At 56.3% G+C, this 21,938-nt stretch overlaps 3 protein-coding genes across 3 annotated transcripts; 2 read left to right on the forward strand and 1 right to left on the reverse strand.

Moving 5' to 3' along the window:
- Positions 1–1,492: 1,492 nt before the first annotated feature.
- Positions 1,493–15,460, forward strand: KVR01_006230 (uncharacterized protein; the record flags this gene model as incomplete). Its single annotated transcript, XM_044784481.1, has 3 exons — positions 1,493–3,531; positions 3,637–14,218; positions 14,282–15,460. The coding sequence occupies 3 exons, from the start codon at positions 1,493–1,495 to the stop codon at positions 15,458–15,460; spliced, it is 13,800 nt and encodes a 4,599-aa protein (XP_044645033.1).
- Positions 14,655–19,069, reverse strand: KVR01_006043 (uncharacterized protein). The gene is made up of 4 exons (XM_044790339.1): positions 18,616–19,069; positions 17,467–18,535; positions 16,575–17,209; positions 14,655–16,451 (listed from the first exon to the last, which is right to left on the reverse strand). The coding sequence occupies exons 3-4, from the start codon at positions 17,182–17,184 to the stop codon at positions 16,144–16,146; spliced, it is 918 nt and encodes a 305-aa protein (XP_044644846.1). The 5' UTR covers positions 17,185–17,209; positions 17,467–18,535; positions 18,616–19,069; the 3' UTR covers positions 14,655–16,143.
- A 142-nt stretch (positions 19,070–19,211) lies between these two features.
- On the forward strand, positions 19,212–21,747 carry KVR01_005900 (uncharacterized protein). The gene has a single exon (XM_044786074.1). The coding sequence runs from the start codon at positions 20,102–20,104 to the stop codon at positions 21,203–21,205; it is 1,104 nt and encodes a 367-aa protein (XP_044644703.1). The 5' UTR covers positions 19,212–20,101; the 3' UTR covers positions 21,206–21,747.
- The last annotated feature ends 191 nt before the right edge of the window (positions 21,748–21,938 follow it).

Below are 21,938 nucleotides of genomic sequence, written 5' to 3' on the forward strand. Positions count from 1 at the left end.
TTGAGTATCAACCCCGCTTGACAGCGACCTCGGGACATGGGCCAACATTTACACATGCACACTATCGTGATGAACTGTAGCATCCCTGGAACGCAGTGGCGCGTGGGCATCAGGGCACCCGCCGGGCTACCCAGGTACCTAGATTAAGATCTTCCTTCCTTGTTTCAAGCCACTCCGTCATCAAGCACTACCGGGTCCTACTGATGATCACCTGGGCAGATGAAAAGAAATCTGATGATAATGAGATCTGATAAAGCACGCCAAGCACCGAAGTGCTCGGCGAGGACTGCCTAGGAAAACCCCATCGCGTGGGGGCTCCATTTGGCGTGGGAACGAGGGCCGAAGATGTCACCTCAAACCGCCCGCTGGCCCGATCTCGAAAAGAGCATGTGGTATGCTACGTAGTGCCCAGTCTAGTACAGGGCCCGCCCCCGGAAAGGCCGATTCTATTACTCAAATTGGAAGCTCCAGACGTGCTCAGGTGCGCGCAAGTGGTATGCAACACCTTGCGGGCCACAATTTGTGAGCGAGAGCGACATAAAGCGCGTGGGCCAAGTTTGCACTGGGATCATGGCGTACCCACACAGCCGCGGTTCACATTTCCGGCTGCCCCAAGGACCGGAACATGGGCTGAGCGGTAGACCTCAGCGCTCCGGTCTAGGAGCATCGAGGCCTCTCAGTCAAGTTGGTCTGGGCATCTGATGGCGAGGCGAGATTCCAGACGTGCTAGCAGAGTACTATAGGTAGTAGCTAGAACTGAGGCCGTGGATGTCTCTTTGAGGAGCTGCCCATAGTCCCAATCAATTGGATATAGCCTCAGGTTCACTGGCATTTGCCCCCTGGGAAGAGAACATCTCATGCACTCCAAAGTCACGTACGCTTGACGCTCTCTCAGCTTGACTATATCCCCTTCACTCGTGTGCTAAATTCCCCTCCACACAATCGGATACCACAGATATTCGGGGACATCAAGATGAGATCATCATCATCATCATCACCACCAGTCACGGAGCTCAGACCACTGCACTGTCTCCGATCTGAAACTGCGCGGCAAGGAGCGCCATCACTGACGGCAGAACTCGTGCAATGGCAAAGTGCTCTTTCGCCCAGACCCGACGTGGACACGTGCATCAAGGCTTTTGTCAAGCTTGTAGCACGTGTTGTGGTGTTGGAGGACGGGGAGGCATACTGCATCCAGAAACACAGCAGCTCCTCCGGCAATGGCTTTCTCCTGGCGCATGCAGGCCAAGACGATTTTGAATTCGTCGAATACCACAACACTTCGGATGAGATTCCGACAGACTTCTCGATTGGAGACAGCAACCTTATCGAAACTCCGAAGGTAAGTTTCTCGGTACTCGGGGAACTGTGCAGATCATCTTGTAACCAAGTACTCACGCTTTGACAGCTACATCTTGACGTGCCCAATGTACGGCTAAGCGCATCACCTAGTCTCGTGCCTGCAGCAGCGCTTGAGGCCCTGGGATGCATAATGGAGGATCTCATCTACGATCTGCGGACTGGCGGAGACCAGAACGAATGGACGCAATGGACGCTGCCTTCCGTGCTCAACTTCCCACCGAAGTCCCGGCCTGTTCCGCTGCTGCCAGGGTCTCAGGGGCCATCACAAACGCAGAATGAACAGGCCTTCCTCCACAGGTGGTTTGAGCATCGTGTGGATGAACAGCCCGATAGAACGGCCGTAGACTTCCTCCTGGATCTTGAGACGGGCAGGAGGAGACAATTCACCTACCAGCAGCTGGAAAATGCTGCAAATGCGCTGGCGAGAGAGCTTTTACGTGCGCAAGGCTCACGTGCTTCAGGCGATGCGTCCAACGTCAATACCGTTGCGGTGATGATAGGACCATGTCCAGAGCTCTACACGAGCTACCTGGCATCTCTCAAGGCCGGCATGGCCTTCTGCCCAATTCCTGTGGACGCACCGGCAGGGAGAGTGGATGCATTAATGGCAGACCTCAAGCCCGTTGCTCTTCTCGTTACTGATTCATCACCTGCATCATCCGGAGCTGTCGCAGGTAATGCACCCACGATTGACGTGAGCCCATATCTTGCAGCTTGCGACCAGAAGATAGCAAGGCCGCAAGAGCATGACGCTCTGTGCGTGGCAGAAACCGATGTTGCATACATCTTGTACACATCAGGAACCACCGGCACGCCCAAAGGCGTGGCAGTTTCCCATCTCTCGGTAGCCTGCACCGTGTCTGCCCTGAGCGCCCACTTCGGCTTCATTCCCACCCTGACCCAGTCACTCAGCGCGAACAAACCTACCAGATGGTTCCAAGGCGCAGCTCCAACATTTGACATCTCCCTATTTGAGATCTTCTGGACGCTCAGTACCGGATCCACCCTCTGCTGCGCCCCGCGCCAGCTGACACTGCAGGACATCAACAAGGTTGTCACGACGCTGGAGGCTGACATCACCAACATCACGCCCAGTTTCGCCACTCTGCTAGACTCTTCGTCCATCCGAGGTCTGATGCTCGGCGGAGAGACTTTGAATGCGCGCGTAGTACGCGAATTCTCCCAGCACAATCCCGTATCCCACAAGGAAGGGGTGCCAGCGATTAGTGGTGTATACAACGGCTACGGGCCAACGGAGACAGCAATTTACTGCATTGCACAGCCGCATGTGTCCGATGGCCAAAGAGGTTCTGTGATTGGATCACCCCTCGAGACCTGCGGCGTTCTCATTGTGGACGAGACTTCCAAGTCAGCGGTCAAGCCTGTACCAATGGGCGCCAGTGGAGAGCTTCTCATCACCGGCCCGCAAGTAAGCACCATAGGTTACCTAAACAGACCTGATGAGACCTCTAAGGCTTTTATCAATGACGATGGCGCATCTGGATGGGGCAGGCTCTACAGGACAGGCGACAGGGCCCGGATAGTCTGGGATGAATCCGGCAGACCTGTCATCGAATTCTTGGGCAGAATATCTGATGACCAGGTCAAGCTCAGCGGCAGGCGTGTGGAGCTCGGTGAGATCGAGAGCGTGCTGATGTCGAAGGTTGACACCGTGCTGGAAACCGTCTCATGCATCTGGAAGCCTGAGAATTCCGCACCCGGCTCGGAGAGGGTCGTCAACCTCGTTGTCACCACTCCAGGGTCGGATTTTGAGGCAACAGTCATGCAAAGGTGCAAAGAGGCAGCAGAACGGCACCTTCCGGATTATATGAGACCTTTTAAAGTGATCCACGTCGAGACTCTCCCGCGGACCGCGTCCGGTAAAGTCGACCGTAAAGCAGTTTCAGCACATGTGCGAGCAGTCCTTGAAGATCTGCAGCCGGCACTTCCAACTAGCCAGGAAATCGAAGCGCTCAAGCCTCTGGCAGGCGATGATGCCGAAGTGGAAGCACAGTTGCTGTCCATCGTGGCAGACATTCTGGGAGGAAGCCAAGTTTCAGCTGCCACTCCTCTCGCAGATGCTGGTGTGGATAGTCTGCGCGCCATGAGACTGTTGCGGGAGATCAGGAAGCGATGGCATGGGTCGTCAAACAGAAATCTGCAACCGTCGTTAGCACTCCTTCTTGACAGCAAAGCAACCATACGCTCCGTCTTCTTCCCCTCGTCATCAGCACAGTCGCTATCTAGTGGGGTTGATATCACCTCAGAAGACAGGATACACACCCGGCTCGCACAGTTCTCATCTGACCACCTCTCTGAGGTACTGGAAAAGCTCGATGGTGCCGGGGAGGCTGATATCGAAATGGTTCTCCCAGCCACTACCCAACAAAGTCAACTAGCAGTCAGTTTCGCGATGGACAGGACCAGATACATCAGCCACACTGTTTTGCGACTCAAGCCGGAAGTCTCTGCACCAGCGCTCAAAATAGCCATCGATGAGATCTTGATGGGACAGGCCATATACCGCTCTGTCCTGCTGCCATGTGACGATTCCCTGTCGCCATTTGCCCAGATTATCCTGACGCAGGAAGCCTGGAATCGGCCAAAGAGCACTGACGCCGAGGCGCCACAAGTAGTCCACCGAAAGGCTTCTGGGCCACTGTCCGTGGACGGTGCGCAGCGATGGGTCGCCCTGGCAGAAGAGAACATTAGCCTAGAGTCTCAGAGGCTCTACCACATCCAGGTGGTCGAGGACGAGACCTCTCCTGATAGCGATGGCCTCCTCCTCATCAGTGTTGCTCATTGCATCTGTGATGGCGCGTCAGTCGAAGTTCTTATGTGCGACATAGCCAGGCGGTATGCAGGCCTCGAGACTCTCCAGAGGCAAAGCATATACGATGCAGTGCTCGAGTGCTATTCAAATGTGGGTCAGGACACGGACGGCTTGTGGCGGGAACAATTGAAAGGCTGGGAGGTCGAGCCTTTTGGTACGCTGAGTGGCAACAATGTCCACAGCAACAAGTCCACTAAGTCAGCTTCGGACTGTGGCGTGGTCCAGTACCAGAGTGATCTCCCATGGCAAGTTCTCGAGAATAGGAGCAAAGCCCTGGGTGGTGGTGCGTCCCCACTTGCCATCCTCCAGGCGTCTTGGTCGCTTCTTCTACATTTCTTTTCCGAGGCGGACACGGAGGATGTCACTTTTGGCAGCGTGATATCGGGCCACCTATCTACCACAACACACGCGCCCACATTCTCTGTTGTTCCATGCCGCGTGGCCTTGCCTGAGACTCAAACCATCAACCAGCTAGTCGACGGCCTCACTCAGCAAGGCAAGTTTGCTCTGGTCCACCGGCATCTATCTTATGGAGTCTTCGAGACTCTTCCGTACAACACCGCCCTGGCTCTTCAGGCATACCCGGTGGAAGATGGTGGACTCGGGAATGGACTCTCTCCGCTGCCGTGGACTGAAGTCCGCCACCCTGCCATTCGCTACGATTTCCCCATCTTCGTCGAAGTCTTTCCAAATGATCCCTTGTCACCCAGCCGAAGCGAGTTTACCAACTTGACCTTCAAGCTCACGTACCGCGAGGAGACGCTTTCGGAGCTATCGGCAAGCTGCATAGTTAAGCAGCTGGCTGCTCTCACGCAGATCATGATCTCCTCCTCGCCTGACGATGCCATTTCATCACTTCCCGCACGTCTGCCGAGAAGCCTCCTATCTGCCGAAGGAACAGCCTCTCCGGTAGAGGGCCTTGTCAACGATAACGAAAAGCACCTGGGAATCCTACACGGGCAATTCGAAGCTCAAGCCATGGAGACGCCAGATAGACTTGCCTTGACCTTCTACCCGTCCCTAGATTCACCTCCTATCAATCTCTCCTACGCCGAGCTTGACGCTCTCGCCAACGGCTTGGCGTACGTTCTCCGCGAGGAAAACGTTGACGTGATCCCATTGTGCATTGAGCGGAGTATTGACCTGTATGTCGCCGTGTTGGCCGTCCTGAAGGCCGGTTCCGCCTGGTGCCCGGTTGATTTGACATCTCCAGTGGCGAGGCGGACGTCTCTCATCGCGAGGACAGAAAGCAAGATATTGTTGACCAATACTGAGTCGTGGAGCCTGGTGGAGCCGTGTCTCTCCAGCGAGAGCTTGAAGGGCATGCGTGTCATTCTCGTGGATCAACATGCGAAGCCGTCGGCAGTCAAGCCGAAGCCGCGAGATGGAATTCAGGATGGTGCCCTGAGTGGGACAGATCTGGCATACCTCCTGTGGACATCCGGAACGACGGGCGAGCCGAAGGGTGTCATGATCCAGCACAGTGCTGCGGCACAAGCGATGCAAGACCTCCAGGTCCAAGTCGAGCACGACCCCACGGTTGAACAAGTACGCACGCTGCAGCTCTCGGCTTACTCTTTCGACGTCTTCGTGCAGGACCTGTTCTACACATGGGGCCTGAGGGGGAGCGTCATCAGCGGCACGCGGGAGCTCGTCTTAGGCTCATTCGTCGAGTTCATCTGGAAGGCCCGCCCGACGCACGCGCACCTGACCCCTAGCTTTGGTGCCAGTATCGCCGTGGAGGAGATCCGAGGCAGTACGCTTCAGTACGTGACCTTCATTGGCGAGAAGCTGACCGAGGACGTGGCCGAGGCCTGGGCCGCACCTGGTATTACTACTCGCGCATACAACACCTACGGTCCAGCTGAAAACGCTGTCGTGTCCACCATGCGCCGTTTCTACGGCAGGAGCAGAGACCAGGCCAAAGCCGCCAATGTTGGGTTTCCTCTCAGCCCGTGCACTTCATACGTCGTCCACCAGGTGCCGGTACTTGGTTCTGACCAGAAACGTTGGGAGCTCGTCCCGCGGTACGGAGTCGGTGAGCTGGCTTTGGGTGGATCGCAGGTGGCAAAAGGTTACTTGAACAACCCAGCCAAGACCGCTTCCCAGTTCATCCAAGGTTGCCCAGGGATCGATGAGCGCATCTATCTGACTGGCGATATGGTGAGGCTTAACGACCACGGATTTGAGTTCCTAGGCAGAAATGACGATCTCGTCAAGATCACAGGTATCCGCATTGAGCTGAGCGAGATCAGTGCTGCCTGCGCCAGCGTCAAGGATGAGGATGATGCTATCGAGCACGTTGAGACTCTTTATCTCCCACGACCAGACAGGGAAAGTGTCGATCATAAGGTCGTCGTCGCCTTCGTCTCGGTAAAAAAAGAGGATGTCGACACGAAAGCCATCCAGGCTCAGGTGTTCAAGAAGGCCAGGGATATTCTCCCCTCCTACATGGTACCGGGGCATGTCGTCGTGTTGAGCACGACTATGCCGAGAACTGCATCGAATAAGGTCGACCGTAAAGAATTGCAGGCGATCTACAAAAGCTCAGACCTGCAGGCCCTGGTGGGAGGAGCCTCTGCCGGAGATTCTAACGGCCAGGCCGCCGATAAGCCACAATGGACTGATACACAACGTGACGTGTTGCAAGTTCTCGCCGAGAACCTCAAAGTGGAAGTCGGGCCTCTTGGTCCTGGTGACAGTCTGGCTGGGCTTGGTCTTAGCTCCCTCCAGATCACCAAGTTGGCCTGGACCCTGAGACGGCAGCTCAAAGTCCAAGTCGGAGTGCTTGAGCTCATGAAGTGCGAGTTCCTCGGCGAGCTGGTCGACGTCGTGCTCAGTAGACAGAAGGGCAGTCAAAAGCTCGCGGACTGCGAGACCAAATCGAACGGAGCTCCAGCTGCGACAGCGACTGAGCAAACGTGGGTGGCTGCCATAAGCGACCTCCTCTCAAAGACCCTACGTGGTGACGCACTCCGGCCAAACAGCTTCCTTTTGCCGGCGACCCCAATGCAGGAATCCCTCATATTCGAGACCATGCGTGAGCCCAGAGCCTATTGGGCCCACCGCGTTTTTGATCTGAGCCATCTTGATACGTTTGACGGTGAACGCCTCAAGGCAGCTTGGACCGCAGCCGCAAGCACATTCGACATCCTTCGCACTAGCTTTGTTCCTCTGGCACAACTGGATGCAGTCGCCGAAGGACAAGACCAGTCCACCAACGGCATCTCTTGGGCCCGTCGGCAGGGTCTCCAGGCCACCATCCTCCAGATCGTCCAGGAAGAAGCAGCAATTTGTTGGAAGTGGCTGTCAAGTGACGAGGACCAGAACTTGGCGAGATGGGCCCAGGAACCAGGCCTGACGGAGTTGACGCCTGGGACTTCCCCTTGGGCTGTCACAGTCGCAGAGGAAGACCGCAAGATGATGCTGAGCATGCATCACGCGCTCTATGACCATGATTCGTCTGAAGCCATCCTCAACGCAGTTGCGAAGTTCTACCAGCAGAACAATACCGTGCATGAGAATGTGGTACAGTTCTCCAGAGGAATGGAACTCGGTCTGCTGCCCACCACTGCCCAGAGAGACGAGGCCACCACCTTCTGGACTGAGCGTCTTGATGGGCTCAGGGAAACAGCGGGAGTCTTGAATGCGCCGTTCCCTGACCTGACGCAGTCTAGGAAGAAGCAGGAACAGAGGATAATCGGAGCGAAGAGATTTGTCCCTGACTTGCTGGCTTCTGGTGCCCCAACGGCTCTTCCAATCCTATTCCAGTCAGCCTTTGGGTGTGTTCTTGCATCCTACCTCGAGCTCAAGGCCGTTATCTTCGGCCAGACAGTATCGCAAAGATTGATCCACCCGGAACTTGCCAATGTCGTTGGGCCAGCCATAGCTACCCTCCCTCTCGCTGTCCGGGCCGATGCAAACTCCGCTGAAGAGCTGTGGGCTGAGATGGCGCGTGATTCTTCCAATCTCTTCCGTGTTACCCACCACCTGCACCCAGTGGATATCAAGAGGCTTCTCAATCAGGGCACTGGAAGCGGCGATGCGCCATTCGCTGGTGTCTTTGTCTATCATCCGGACCCCAGCGTTGATGACGACCACGCCGGCGCCGGCACTGAGAAGCAGCTGTTCCGAGAGGTTGATCAGGCGCTTTCACTCAATGTAGAGCACCCTCTTGCATTCAACGTCTTCGAAGGGGAGGGCAAAGTAGAGCTCACTGGTGACGCGAGGCGTGTGTCACGAGCTCAGTTGGAACTCATGCTAGACCAGATCATCGATCAGGCAAGGGTCATGAAGCAATTCCCACAACTCCCTCTAAGCCAACTGCAAAATCATTTGGACCGTCGCCTTGTGTCTATCAGTGGTGAAATTGAGGAGGTCGCCACAGACACAGGCTTTGATCCAACTGAAGCCGTCTCCAAGCATGCAGTTCAGTACCCAGACTGGATAGCAGCTGAGGAGGTGCACACCAGCGACGATCTCGACGATGAGCGGGACGCATCGTCTACCAAGACCATCACATACGCTCAACTAGACAAGCTCACCAACGCCATTGCCTCCCAGCTAGCATCGCACGAGGTTGGTCTCCAGCAGGACGATGTCGTCGCCTTATATCTCGGCAGAGACATCAAGTCTCTGGCCGCAACTCTAGCCATTTTCCGCGCAGGTTTTATATACCTCCCCGTGGACGAAGACCTGCCACTTGCACGAAAGCAACTGCTGATACGTGATGCTGGCGCGAAGCTTGTCATTACCACCCAGGAGCTCGCAAAGGAGCTGGATATGGATCACGACGATCCTCCAGCCTTGTTGCTTGCCGAGGGCGACGGAGAGGTGGATCTCATACTCGAGCAGCAGATGAACGCATTCCAGCCTCCGTCTGCAAGCGACCGCGGTGAAGGTGGTTACCTGCTATACACATCAGGCTCGACTGGTCGGCCCAAGGGTGTCCGCGTTTCCAACCGGAACCTGTGCCAATTCATCTCCTCTTTCTCCCTGCGCATGATTGAAACCCCTTCTCCAGAGGCTGAGACAGAACAACTAGGCGGCTGTGGCAAGTACCTCAACCTCACCTCCAGGGCCTTCGACCCGCACCTCACGCAGCTTTTCGTGCCCTGGCATCTTGGTTACCGAGTCGTCATTGGCAACCGGATCGCGCTTCTGGGTAACCTCCAGCACGTCATCAACGAGCTGGGAATCACACACTTCGGCAGCGTACCCTCTGTGCTGACGCAGCTACGGCTTCGACCGGAGGAGGTGCCCTCCGTCAGGGTGGTGACGACCGGCGGTGAGAAGGCGTCAAATGAGCTTCTGGACACGTGGACAAGCCCAGGCGAGAGTTCGCGTGCCAAACTAATCAACTTCTACGGTCCGACTGAGGTTACGATTGGCTGCCTCGGCCATATTGTGAACCGTCATTCCAATGCCCGTAACCTCGGCCTGCCGCTCAAGGGCCTTCAAGCTCTTTTGCTGGCGCCTCGCGGTGACGGCCAACAGATCATAGCCAGGAGGGGCCAGCCGGGCGAGCTCTGTATTTCCGGCCCTCAGGTGGCCCTGGGCTACCTGAACAGACCCGCAGAGAACGCCAAGAGCTTCCAGACGACCTCTCTGCTGGCCGACGCCGAGACAAGAATTTACAGGACAGGCGATGTCATGAGGATGATGCACGACGGCACCCTGGAGTTCCTGGGCAGAGCTGACCAGCAAGCCAAGATACGTGGCCAGCGGCTCGAGCTAGACGAGGTTGTCTCTTTCCTGAAGGAGCAGGCTGCAGACGAAGGTGAGCTGGACTTCGCCGCTGCCGTTGCCGTGGGTCAAGGAAACCAGCAGCAGCTGTTCGGCTTTGTCGCGCGCAAGGCACGCCTGAGGAGTGAAATGACTGCTGAGGTTGAGCTGCTCCAGAACCCTGGCCAGGCCTTGTCGTCGCTGCTGGAGAGCCTGGGCCAGAAGTGCGAGTCCAAGCTACCGGCGTTCATGGTCCCCAAGCTAGTCTGGGTGTCGAGAATTCCGTACCTGGCTGCTTCTGGCAAGGTTGACACCAAGCTCCTGGCTAAGCTGGCAAATGATGTCGTGGTCTCGCAAGACTCTGATGGTGAGGATTCTGACGATTCTGGAGTCGACGTCGCCTCGAGCAGCCTAAATGACGAGGAGTCCCTTGTCGTTGCAGCTGTAGAGGAGGTCGTCGGCTACAAAGTCAGTGGCGAGGCTAGCAGCAGCATTCGCCTCGGCATTGACAGCCTTTCTGCTGTTCATCTGGTCGCTCTCCTGAGGAAGCGCGGGTTCTCGAAGGTCAGCGTTCCTGATGTCCTGTCATCCTCAGCCACGGTAGCATCCATAGCCCGGCTGACTGACGATAAAAGTACGCAAACTACTGGAGTCCTGCAGCAGTTTACCCCAGGTGAAGACAACGGGCTGGAAGAAGTCAGGTCTCTCAGTCTCGAAACCGTTTTCTCCGGCCAGATCCCAGCAGGTCTGTCCGGAGATGATGTCGAAGCAGTGTTGCCTTGCATCCCCCTTCAAGCGGCATTGGTCGCCCGATCTATGGTTTGGATGAGTGCAAATAACCATGAGTTCGCTTCATCGTCGCAGTCAAAGGTAGTCCCGTACGTGGCACAATTCAATTACCGACTTTCCCAAGGCACAGACCTTGTCATATGGCAGAATGCAGTAAAGCAGGTCATCGCGTCGGAGGCTATGCTGAGAGCTTGTTTCGTCCAAAGGGAGGATGATGGTGCTGTCTTCCAAGTTGTACTCCGATCCCCGTCTCCCACGCCATTTGAGACTGAAGGGGAAGAGCCCGTTGACATCGTGGCCAAGATGAGCACACAACCCCCTATCAGAATTCAGCTGAGAAATGAAGGTGACGATGCCTTCGTCTCCCTGAGGATTCACCATGCGTTATTTGACGGTGTCGCGATTGCTGTGCTGCTCCAGAAGGTTGGGCAGACCTATGACGGCAGCCCGTCCCAGGGGCACGTGGCCATTGCCAACAAGAGCCTCGACGTGCTCACAAGAGTATCTGCCCACTGCGTCCTCTCGCCCGCGCAGCTGGAAGCCTGCAAGGACCTGTGGCAAAAGAGGTTGCGCGGCGTCCGGCCGTGCCATATTGGCCCCATTGACGACAGCAAGGAGACGGTTCGTTCTGTCCGAACTCTTCCCTGGACTCTGCCTCAGATCAGAGAAAAGTTGAACTCCCAGCGTTCCATCGTGTCTGCTTCATCAACCTTCCAGGCTGCAACAGCCCTATGCCTGTCTCAACTCACCAAGCAGACGACCTCCGTGGTGTATGGGTTTGTCATGTCACTCCGCCCCTTGCTCAGCCAAGTCGTTGAAGGCGGGGTGGACGACTTCCTCGGGCCTTGCCTCAATACCCTTGTGCAGGCTTTCCGCCTAAAGAAGGGCGAGACCTTGCATGAGTTCGCCCGGAGGGTCTACCAGACTCACGTCGACACCTGTCAGGGACCGATGCCCCTCGTGAGCGTGGAGAAGGTGCAGCGCTGGGCGGGTTCAGAAGACAGATTGTTTGACAGCCTGCTAAGTATCAACTTCATCCCCTCTGCAGATTCATCGGAGCTTCTTCCGGGCCGCATGAGTGCTCTGCATACCGAGAGCAGGGGTGACATGGCCTTGGCCTTCGACGTTGACCTGCACCATGATGGCAGGATTGTCCTGATGCTTTCTTCCGCCGGTGTCTTGAACGCGTCAGATCTAGAACACGTTGGGAGGCTGTTTGAGAAAGCCGTCGGCACATTCATATCTGTCGAGAACGAGGCCAAAGTGGGGGACTTATTGTCGGTTGATGTTGATGCAAATGTGGTGGCCGAGGTCGCTCCCGAGATCCCAGACGCAGACGACCACAGTGACTCGGGTGCCGAATTTGGAGCAGCCTTGGCCAGCGTGCGGAACATCCTAGGCCGTCTCCTCCGCGTCGACCCATCCAATATCAGCAAGGACAAGACGACGTCTTTGTATCAGATCGGCTTGGACTCTATCACTGTCCTCCCGCTTGTCAGGTCAATCAACAAGTCCGAAAAGGTCAAGCTGACACCCGATGCTGTGCTCAAGGCCCGAACTATCCACGGCACCGCGAGGCTGCTGCAGCGGGCGCGGGCGTGGGCGCGGGCGAATACCAAGGCCGTCACCAGGAGGTCAGACCAGACCTCAGCAGATGCAAATGATGATGACGAGACAAAGTACGAAAAGACATTGGGGCGGCTTGCCAAGGACCTCCTGTTCGTGGCAACGCCGCTCCAGGAGGGCATGCTCAGTGCTTCACTGGCCACGTCGGGCAGAGCCTACACTTACAACCACACAGTGCAGCTGTCAGAGGATGCACTGAAGGCAGACACCAAGGGTCTTGATTACTTCTTCGCTGCTGTTCAGGACACAGTCCAGGTGTGCGAGATCCTGAGGACCAGGTTTATTCTCACCCAGGACGATGAGGCCCCATGGCTTGGTATCGTCTCCCCGACTGAACAGAGCGACCTGGCCAGCTGGACCCATCTTGGCGGGGGCAAGATCCAGTTGAGGATAAGCCACGCGCTTTACGACGCATCTTCGATCCAGACTATCTGGAATATCCTGGGTGACAACTACAAGAGGCGCCTGGGCGGCCAGCAGATCCCAGGCCCCGACACTGAAGCGCGACAGCAACATAAGTTCCGTCCATTCGCAAAGGCCGTTGCCACGACGCAAAGGGCGTCCGTAGCCTTCTGGGCCAATCTCCTACGTGGCTACAGCTACAAGCCCCTCGAAGTTTTGGAGAACCTCTCGGCATCGGCCGCTTTCCACTTCACCATCACAGAAAATGAACTGTCCTTGCTCCAGACGAGATGCAAGGCGGCCGGCGTGACCACCAAGACCGCATTGATGCTAGCCTGGGCAAAGGTCCTCTCCGAGTCCATGTACGGGCAACCCGACGTCGTCTTCGGACAAGTCGTTTCAAGCGGACACGATGTCGAGACCGTCGTGGGCCCCACAATCAACACGGTGCCCATGCGTGTCACGCTTGACAAGACACACAGCGTGACTGATGGGCTTTCTCAAGTTCAGAGGCTGAGCGACGAGGCTCTGGGATCCGTTGCGCTGGCATCCTTGAGGAAGGTGCAGACGGCATGGCGATCCTCAGCAGCTAATGCCCACGAACTTCCCGCAAGCCTGTTCCAGAGCCTGTTCGTCTTCGATGGCGTCGTCGGCAACCAAGACAATGGGAGAATTGGTACTTCAGTATCTTTATTCAAGCCAGTTCATGAACATTCCAACAATGGTGACGATCAGCCGGTTTATGATGACTATGATCTGATCACCAGCTTCCGGATCGAGAATAACACACTCAGGGGAAAGCTGAGGGCGAGATTGACCAAGACTGAGGTGGACACCCTAGGAGGTCACCTACAGGCTGCAGTGAGATCGATCATTTTGGACGACTTGCAGAAGCCTGCGCTTGATGTCAGTCGCATGGAGAGCACGAAGCAAAGCACCGCCGCCAGGGGGGAGAAATCAAATACCGCACGGCCCGAGGTGAATACCTCTACCACCAAGGCCAATTCTGTTTTGGAGGTTGTCAGAAGCGTGCTTGGGAAGAGAAGCCAGGGAAAGGAGATCGGGTACAACACGAAGCTCATCAATGTGGGCCTAGACTCCATCCTGGCCATCCGTCTATCAAGCCTCCTGAGGAAGCGTTTGCGGATGACCGTGGGCGTCTTCCAGATTATGAAGGGCGCGACCGTGAACGAAATCATCATCGCGGCCTCGACTCAGAGCCTAGACACTGATGTCAGGCACGAGGATGGCCAGAAGAGCGTCCAATCAGCCACTAGGCCGCGCGTATTCACTGCCCAACAGCAGGCGAATCTGCTTGCTGAGGCAGCCCAAAGACTGGGACTAGACCGCGAGCTTGTGCAGTCCGTACTCCCAGCTCTGCCGGGGCAAAGATCCCACCTAGAGCAGTGGCTGTTCAATGGCAAGAGGTTCCTCGAGGCGCCATGGGTCTACAGAATCGGCGACTCTCTAGACAAGCAGACGGTTGAAAATTGCTGGGCACAGCTCTGCCGAAATCATGAAGTACTCAGAACCACCTTCTTGCAGACACAGGTGGAGGAAGCAGGGCTCGTCCAAGTCACTCTGAGCGAGCAGTTTCCCCCTTCAGAAAACTTCGCAAGGCTTCGTGACTTGTCCAAACACCTTGAAGCCCTAGTTGAAGAGTGCGTCCGCGACGACAATAACAAGCCCACGGGCCTGAGGCAGCCCCCAGCCCGACTGACTCTCCTCGAAGGCTCAGATGGCAAGGCTGTCGTGCTCCGACTGCACCACGCACTGTATGACGCATGGAGCATCAAGATGATCGTCAACGACCTGGACCGGCTCTTGGCTGGAGGCGACTTGCAGCGTCGCACGCAGCTTATAGACGCGGTCCACCAGATAACGGCAATCAGAGAGCTTAGTGCAGAGAACTCGTACTGGGAAGCCCACCTGGCACACGCGGAGGACACCCTGCTCGGCAACCAAGACGATGCGGCCTCACCTTCGCCCTTTGGCCCTCACTTCCAGGTGAGAAGCCAAAATGCCATCCCACAAGCCACCGCCGACAAACTCTCGCAAACAGCCGGTAAGGCGGGCACCTCAGCGGCCATCATCCTTGCGTACGCCAGGACGCTGCAGAATCTCACAGGATGCTCCCGGCCCACCTTCGGCGTAAACCACGCGGCGCGGTCGCTGTCCTCAGCGGACGAGACCCAGACCCTAGACCTGACCGACGCCAACGCCCCTACCATGACCACGACCCCCTTCAGCCTTGATCTCGGCGAGGCGTCAGCGGCCGCGAATGACAAGGATCTGATCGAGTTCGTGCAGGGCCACTTGGCGCAGCTCACCAAGTTCGCGCAGTCGGACGGCGCGCAGAGGTTCAGCCCCAGGTTCAACGCGCACATCAACATCCTCTACCCCGGCGAAGCCAAGACCGACGACGGCAACAGCCAAGGTGACGCCGGGCTCGCGGTGCTCCAGAGGCACAGGCTTGACGAGCGCCTTGCCTCGGAGTACTTCACCGTCACGGAGCCGTCGACCACCGCGGACTCGATGATCGAGGGGCTCGAGACGGGCCACCTCAGCCCACACAGGTTCTTTTTCAACGTCATTGTCCGTGACGGCGGGGTCAGCGTCGCGGCGAGTGGCGACGAGGCTCTTTTTGGTGGGGACCGCGCGGCGGTCATGGGCTTGATGGATAGCTTCGCTGCGGAGCTGACGAAGATCCTTGAGCGCGTCTAGGACGGGACGAGCTTGTAATCCGGGATATGTGATTTAAGCCGTTGTTTTTGATTCCATGGGGTGGGAAGGACACTTGAAATAAAAGACAGGGGAGTTTATGTAGAACGGTGGCTATTTCTCTAATATGGGCTACGAGCCAGAGGAGGACAACTCATAGATATTTTCCTTGTTCGCTTGGTTTGATTAGCACTTGCTTTTGGGTACATTTCTTTTCTTTTGCCAAGTATACTTGTAGATCCCGGTTGTGAATCACATCAAAGAAGCTCAAACGTTCTTCTCTCCTGGCATCGTGTGAGGTACAAAGACATATGCCATACTGGACTTCATGCCGGTAATTAAGGGTCGCCAGCTTCGATATGCGCGTGGTGGCTTGGCTCAAAGTACAGAGACCTGTGTATCGGTCATGGCAGAGGCTCTCCAAGATTAGAAACAGACACGATCAAGGATCCTTGCTTGCCTGTAGATGATTATGCAGCACATGAAGTGGGAAAATAGTGGACCCGACCAGTAATAGCATTCGAGAATGCTGCTGTACCCTTCCAGTCAATGAAATCTACTTGGTATCACCGATTATACGAAGCAGGGTCCACATGTCCTGCCTCGCAGAAATTCCTCTCGCAGCCCACTCGGGGTGTGCTTGAAAAAGAACAGCCAATCTCTTTTGAAGACTCCAATGCCTGGACCTACACCGCCATGATCCATCCCAGAACTACAAGACCCCCTAGCACGCTGGCCGTGTGACCAGCTGCCCACACGACACGGGCTGCTCCAGATGTGACGTTATCGGTCGTCCCGTTGATCGCGCGAACGCATTGAACTCCTACATTGGTCGAGTCCCGGGTCCCGCTCGACGAAAGGTGACCAAAGATGTTCACGACGGGCCAGACGTTCTGCTGCGCTTCTTGGCCCGCCGCGGTGCTGTTCCCGGAGTCGCCTGGCGTGCTCCCGTACGCGTAGAACCGCTTGTCGTCAAGAACGGTTTGGTTGATTGCTGTGAGTAGCTGGCTGTCAGAGATCTTGGCCGGACATGTTGGTGGGTAGGCGCAGGAGAGCATTTGAGGACTGATTTGTACCCCAAGGTTCCTGGGTAGGTAGGTAGGTAGAGACAACATACCTATGGCTTGCATCCTGACACTGTCATTTGGGAAAGCTTCGGTACACCTCGCGGGCAGGACAAACTCGGTGCAGTTCCCATTCTTGTCCATGCCGTTCGAATTCGCTCCGCCAGCGGCCACTGTAAGCGCCTGGACACACTCGGTCGAGAGAATACCACTGCAGGAGCCGTCCACGGCGGTGGAGGAGTCCACGCTGTTGACCAGGCCAGGATAGACCACGGAACACATCCTCCAGGTATCGGCGAACTTCATGTTGTCGGGCGCCTGGATATACAGAGTAGTAGCCTCAAACACCTGGTCCTTATTAACGCTGATGTTGGTAGCGTCGGACAGGGACACGCCGCTCTTGACTGCTGCCTCGAGCTTCCACCCGTCGACGGATTGGGGCGTGCTGTCGGCAGAGACATCATAGCCGGTGACGTTGAAGGTGGCTGCCGCGTCGGGCTTGTCCGTGTCGGACTGGAACTTGCTCGCGGGGAGTCCGTACGGGGCTGCTGCGCTCAGGTCGCCGGTGGCAATGGAACCGGTGTTTGGTTCGTAGGCGCACACATGACTGGACACGTCAAAGACGGCGAGGAGCCAGGCGTAAGTGAGGATGTTGTTCAGCATCGCGGCAGCTCTTGCACTTCAAGACCTGATGGACCTGAAGTCAGCTCTGTGGGGAGACGAGGGATGATGACGTTCCGTGGGACGCGGGCAGGGACTAGGTTGGCCTGGCGGTCAAGCTGTAGGATAGAGAGTGGGACGAAGATAAGGAATGATACAAACTTGTACCATTACCATCTGGGGACGTGTAGGTGCATTGCACGTTGAAGAAACCTTGGGTGGTAGTGAGGAAGTGGAAAAGGGGCACACCAAGGGAAGCCTTGGAGTCGAGAGGCTCGAGCCTACCTACCTACTAGGCAGGTAGATACCTAGGGTACTTGTGGACGGAAACAGCACGCATGCATGATCCAAGCATTACAGGGTGGTAGATGTCGTCGGTGCTCGACCTCAGACGAACCAATCCCCAAGCGCAGAACCTCGAACTCCAATCTAGTCTGCGGTCAAGAAGAATGGCCCCAAGCGAACGGCTGCCGATGACATGACCAGGGCGAAGGCGGGACCTAGGACGCGGGAGGGGCTTCAACGGGGGCTTCTCTGGGACCTGGGAAAGTCTTAGCATGAATGAAGCTTCATAGCTCAAACCTTGGGTTGTCATGGGGGCTTTGGTTGCACCGGGGCGCCACGAGGGACATGAAGGGCTAATTGGTGGGCGAGAGTTGCTGTGGTTGGACCAGTCGACTGCATGTGTTTCATGTTTCGTGCTGAGAGTCGGAGGCGGGGTTGAGCATGGGAGGACGAGCCAGCATGGAGTAAGCTTAATGTCGATAATATCGATCCCCAATTGCCGACCCCCGAGACGGACTGAGCGCCATGGATGACATCGGCGGCAACCAAAGGCCTTCTAACAGACCGCTGATAAGACCGACGGAAGCCAGACTGTAAATCTTGGATGGTAGAAGAGGAGATCAGGACTGACTCTGGATTCTTGCCAACAAATCTTCTCTCACGCCTGGATAGAATTTGCCGACCTTTTGCCACAACAAGCACATGTCTCGCGACTCTGATGTCACCTGCGTGGAACGCGTTGTTGAGTTGATGAGAAGCTTCAAATGTTCAATTGGGGTTTGCCCGTGGTTCAGAGACGGGCCAGATGATTAATCGTGGCGACGCGATGACCTAGCAATGGGGATCAGTCCACACTAGTTGGCCAGTTCAAAAGTGTGACCGAGATGCTGGAGTTGACACACAACACAGCAATACGGGGGAATCACTCTGCTCTCGAAATCGACCAGAAAGTCTTGTCCACAATGTTCTTGATTACAGCCTCCAGGGCTGTCATGGTTGCTATCTAGATCAGGATCCAGAAGCCTCAAGGCGTTATGAGACTTTGGTCGAGAAAAGACTTCAATTTCAGCTTCACCCAGCCAGTCAGTGAGTGATTGCAAATGGTCAAAAGCAGAGAGCAACGCGGCAAAGAAATGATCCGGTACTTACTTCTACAGCGGGCAGTACCGTTTGTAAGAATCCTGAAGTCGACTGTATGACAAGCCAACCCAGCTCAGCCGACCAATGGCTTGTCAGCAACGTCTTTCGGTGACATGTTTGGGTCATGAGTATGTGACTCTTTACTTAAGTACCTGGTTGTGTTGACTGTTGTCTCCCTATGTCTCGGGGCTGATGGGCTGACCTTGCTGCATCCAGCTTATTTCATCAGCCCACTCGGCCTCACCACCTTTTTTTTTTTCATTCCAGATCGGCAGATATTGCTGTGGATGAGGACTTCCTCAACAATCGCCGCAAATGCCCATCAATGATGCCAAATGTGGAATTCCAATGTGGCTGGACAAGGAGACCTAATGATCGATCGACGGCTTCAGACACAGGCGGAAATATTAGGCACCGAATCTTAACAAACACGTGTGGGGGGGAGTCCGCCGGCCTGGGTAAGGATACCTGGGATAAGTACCTTGCAGGAAGGAGGAGGGCGAAGCAACGTTGCCATATTTAGCAACAAGCGCTCAAGTGGCTGCCTGCACCTTTTGGGCGGGCCCTAGCCACAATCCTCCCGCCCGCCGCAGACAAAGTCAGCACAGCACCTCTCTCAGGCCTTTTGCCTGCCTCTTCTCTTGCTTGTTCCCGTGCACACGGTAGCATTCCATGTCTCATTCCATGTCTCCACAGGCGGCTAACCCATGCCGTAGCACTTGGATTTGCCGCCGGGTGACTCAGGCTGCATCTGGCACAAACAACAGGTCGGCACACGCGACGATGCCGCGATACGTCGGCCAACTGCTCGACCCCTGGACCCATGCGGTCATTTCCTAGCAGGATCTGCATCCCATGCTGATGAATGGCTGCTGCAGGAGCCTGCCAGCCAGCCTGCCTGCCAGCCTGCCATGCCAGCCACAATCGCAGTCTAGACCAGCTGGGGGTAGCCACTTCGGACTGGACTGGACGGGAGCCGACACGACCAACTGGCGGCGATGCTCGTGGCATAGCACCGCCCACGGCCATGGCTGTGGCCGTCAGAGGGCACGGCCGGACTGCCTCGTTGCGGAGATTGGCAAAATGGGTCCCGTCAGTCTCTCCTTCTCCTCGTGGGCCCGCGCAGCTAGGGCAGCTCAGCCGCAGCCCGACCTGTTGGTGCTAGCAGAAGGCACGCCATCTAGCGCCTACCCAAAGCATGCTTAATTACTGTTGATGACGCCCGTTGGCCTCCTGCCCGCAGCGGCACCTGGGCGTCTAAATCCCTTTTGTTCCGCAGAGAAAACAGTCAAGAGTCCCTCCAGGCCCGTTCAGTTTTGCTCCTGACCTTTTCGGTCGACGACACCACTCAATTGACCAGGCACTGTTCCGCTGTCACTGTCGATATTCGGCAACATCGTGCAATCTGCTTCTGCTGTCTTGCAGGCCCCGCCAAATAAGCTCAACCGGCCCCCACTCCCCGCCCACTCGCCGCGCCATAGATACCTTACCCACGATGCAGCTCAGGTCGCAACTAAGACTGCCCCTTCTGTTGCCGCTGTTTCTTACGACCTTGTCGTCGGCAGCAGTCCACAGGAGAGCAGTCAAGAACGATTTCTCGGATTATCCCTCGGGCACGCAGCAATGCTTGGACGATGCCTCGGACGACTCGCGCTGCAGCGGCAATACCGTGCCACAGATGAACCAGTGTCTCTGCAGCAACGGTGGGGACTTTGTCACCAATGCTGCAAAATGCATAGCCAGAGAAGACCCGGACGACATGGAGAGCACCTGGGAAGCCCTGAGCCTCCACTGTTCCGACTCCAACACGCCATTGTCCATCTCCAAAAAGGGATGGATGGCAGAACTGTCAAGCCTCTCCACAACCACATCAGCCAAGACCACCACCAGTAACACGGCTACGAAAAGCACCATGACTACCACCAGCGCTGGCCACACGACCACTGCGACAGTAACAACCACCCCAGCGGCTACTTCCTCCCCGCCCCCGGAAGACACTGACGCCGGATTGTCAGGCGGTGCAAGGATCGCCGTCATCGCTGGGTCGGTTGCTGGGGGGGTTGCGGTCCTCGTCGCCGCCGCATTCATCTTGTTTCGATATAGGAAACGCAGGAATGGTGCCGCTTACCAGGAGGTACATGTCATGGGTGCGCAGTCTCCCTATAGTCGGATGAGCAAGGCCCCTGCGCCCTACGGAAGCCCCGATCTAGGCGGACACGCGAGCTACCAGTCGACGACGGTATCAGATCTAGGAACTGCGTCGGACCCTCGCGGAAGCTGGCACCCCTCTCCAGACGGCCAAGCAATACCGTGGTCGCCAAGCGCGTTCGAGGCCGTCAAACAGAATCCGGGATTTGGAAATTTGCATCAGCCGCCACCGGTTATCCATGAGATGTCGACGGACGGCGAGCGGCCTATTTCCATGTCGCCGTCTGCAGCAGTCGAGATGCCTGCGATACAGGTCATCTCCCCTACGGTATCACCAACATCCAGATACTCCGGGGCAGACTGGGACTCTCAGCTGCCCCATGTGGCGCAGGAGCCAACTCAAATGCCACAGGAGCCGAGACGCTACGAGCCATACCGCCCAGCACGGTGACCCACAGAATTATGATCGAGCTTAACCTATGGCTAGTCGGACTACTTCACATCACTTTTCACAATTTGACATATTGTTTTCTGGGAGCGTCGGCGTTTGGGATCGGATATTATTTCCGGGAAAGGAACTTGAAAAGGATGGGAATCATTTTGTGAGAGATCACAAAGTGCACTTCTTGTACTGCAGCGTACTACCGCCCACTGACTGTGGGCATCTGATAACTAATGCGCAGCCCGGCTGGGTGCTGTACCCGGTGGTCAGCCTTGGGTGCAGTAGTGTCTGACTTTGAGCACGAAGAAGAGACAAAGAATTATGAGCAGCATTAGTCCACGTTGTGCAACCCTCAATGAATCCGCGGAGCATTGCACGAATAGTGCCTTGCGGCTGGCTTTCCGACCGGTCACTTATCTGGCTGCGGACGAGCACGTCCTCGGTCAACCACCTGGGCAGTCTCCGCCTCCGTAGCCAGACAGCCTCAATACGATGTACCACGGCAGTAGTCCCAGGATACAGGCCATTGATCGGGCGGAGACCACGGCCGGCGAGGACGACGCACGACGCTGTGGCACCGGCATAGGACCCGCTAGAACGCGGGTGCGGCGCCGAGGATGCCATTGAAAAGATAGCCGCATCAAGGCAATCGACTGTAGGCGTCGCCAAGTGCGTCCGGCATGCGTTCCGAGAGGTTGCCGGACGCACAGGATGCGGCTGCAAGTTCTTACTACATACCAGC

This window comes from Diaporthe batatas (assembly GCF_019321695.1).
Source record: "Diaporthe batatas strain CRI 302-4 chromosome Unknown Contig00006, whole genome shotgun sequence".
In the NCBI taxonomy this organism is placed as follows: domain Eukaryota; kingdom Fungi; phylum Ascomycota; class Sordariomycetes; order Diaporthales; family Diaporthaceae; genus Diaporthe; species Diaporthe batatas.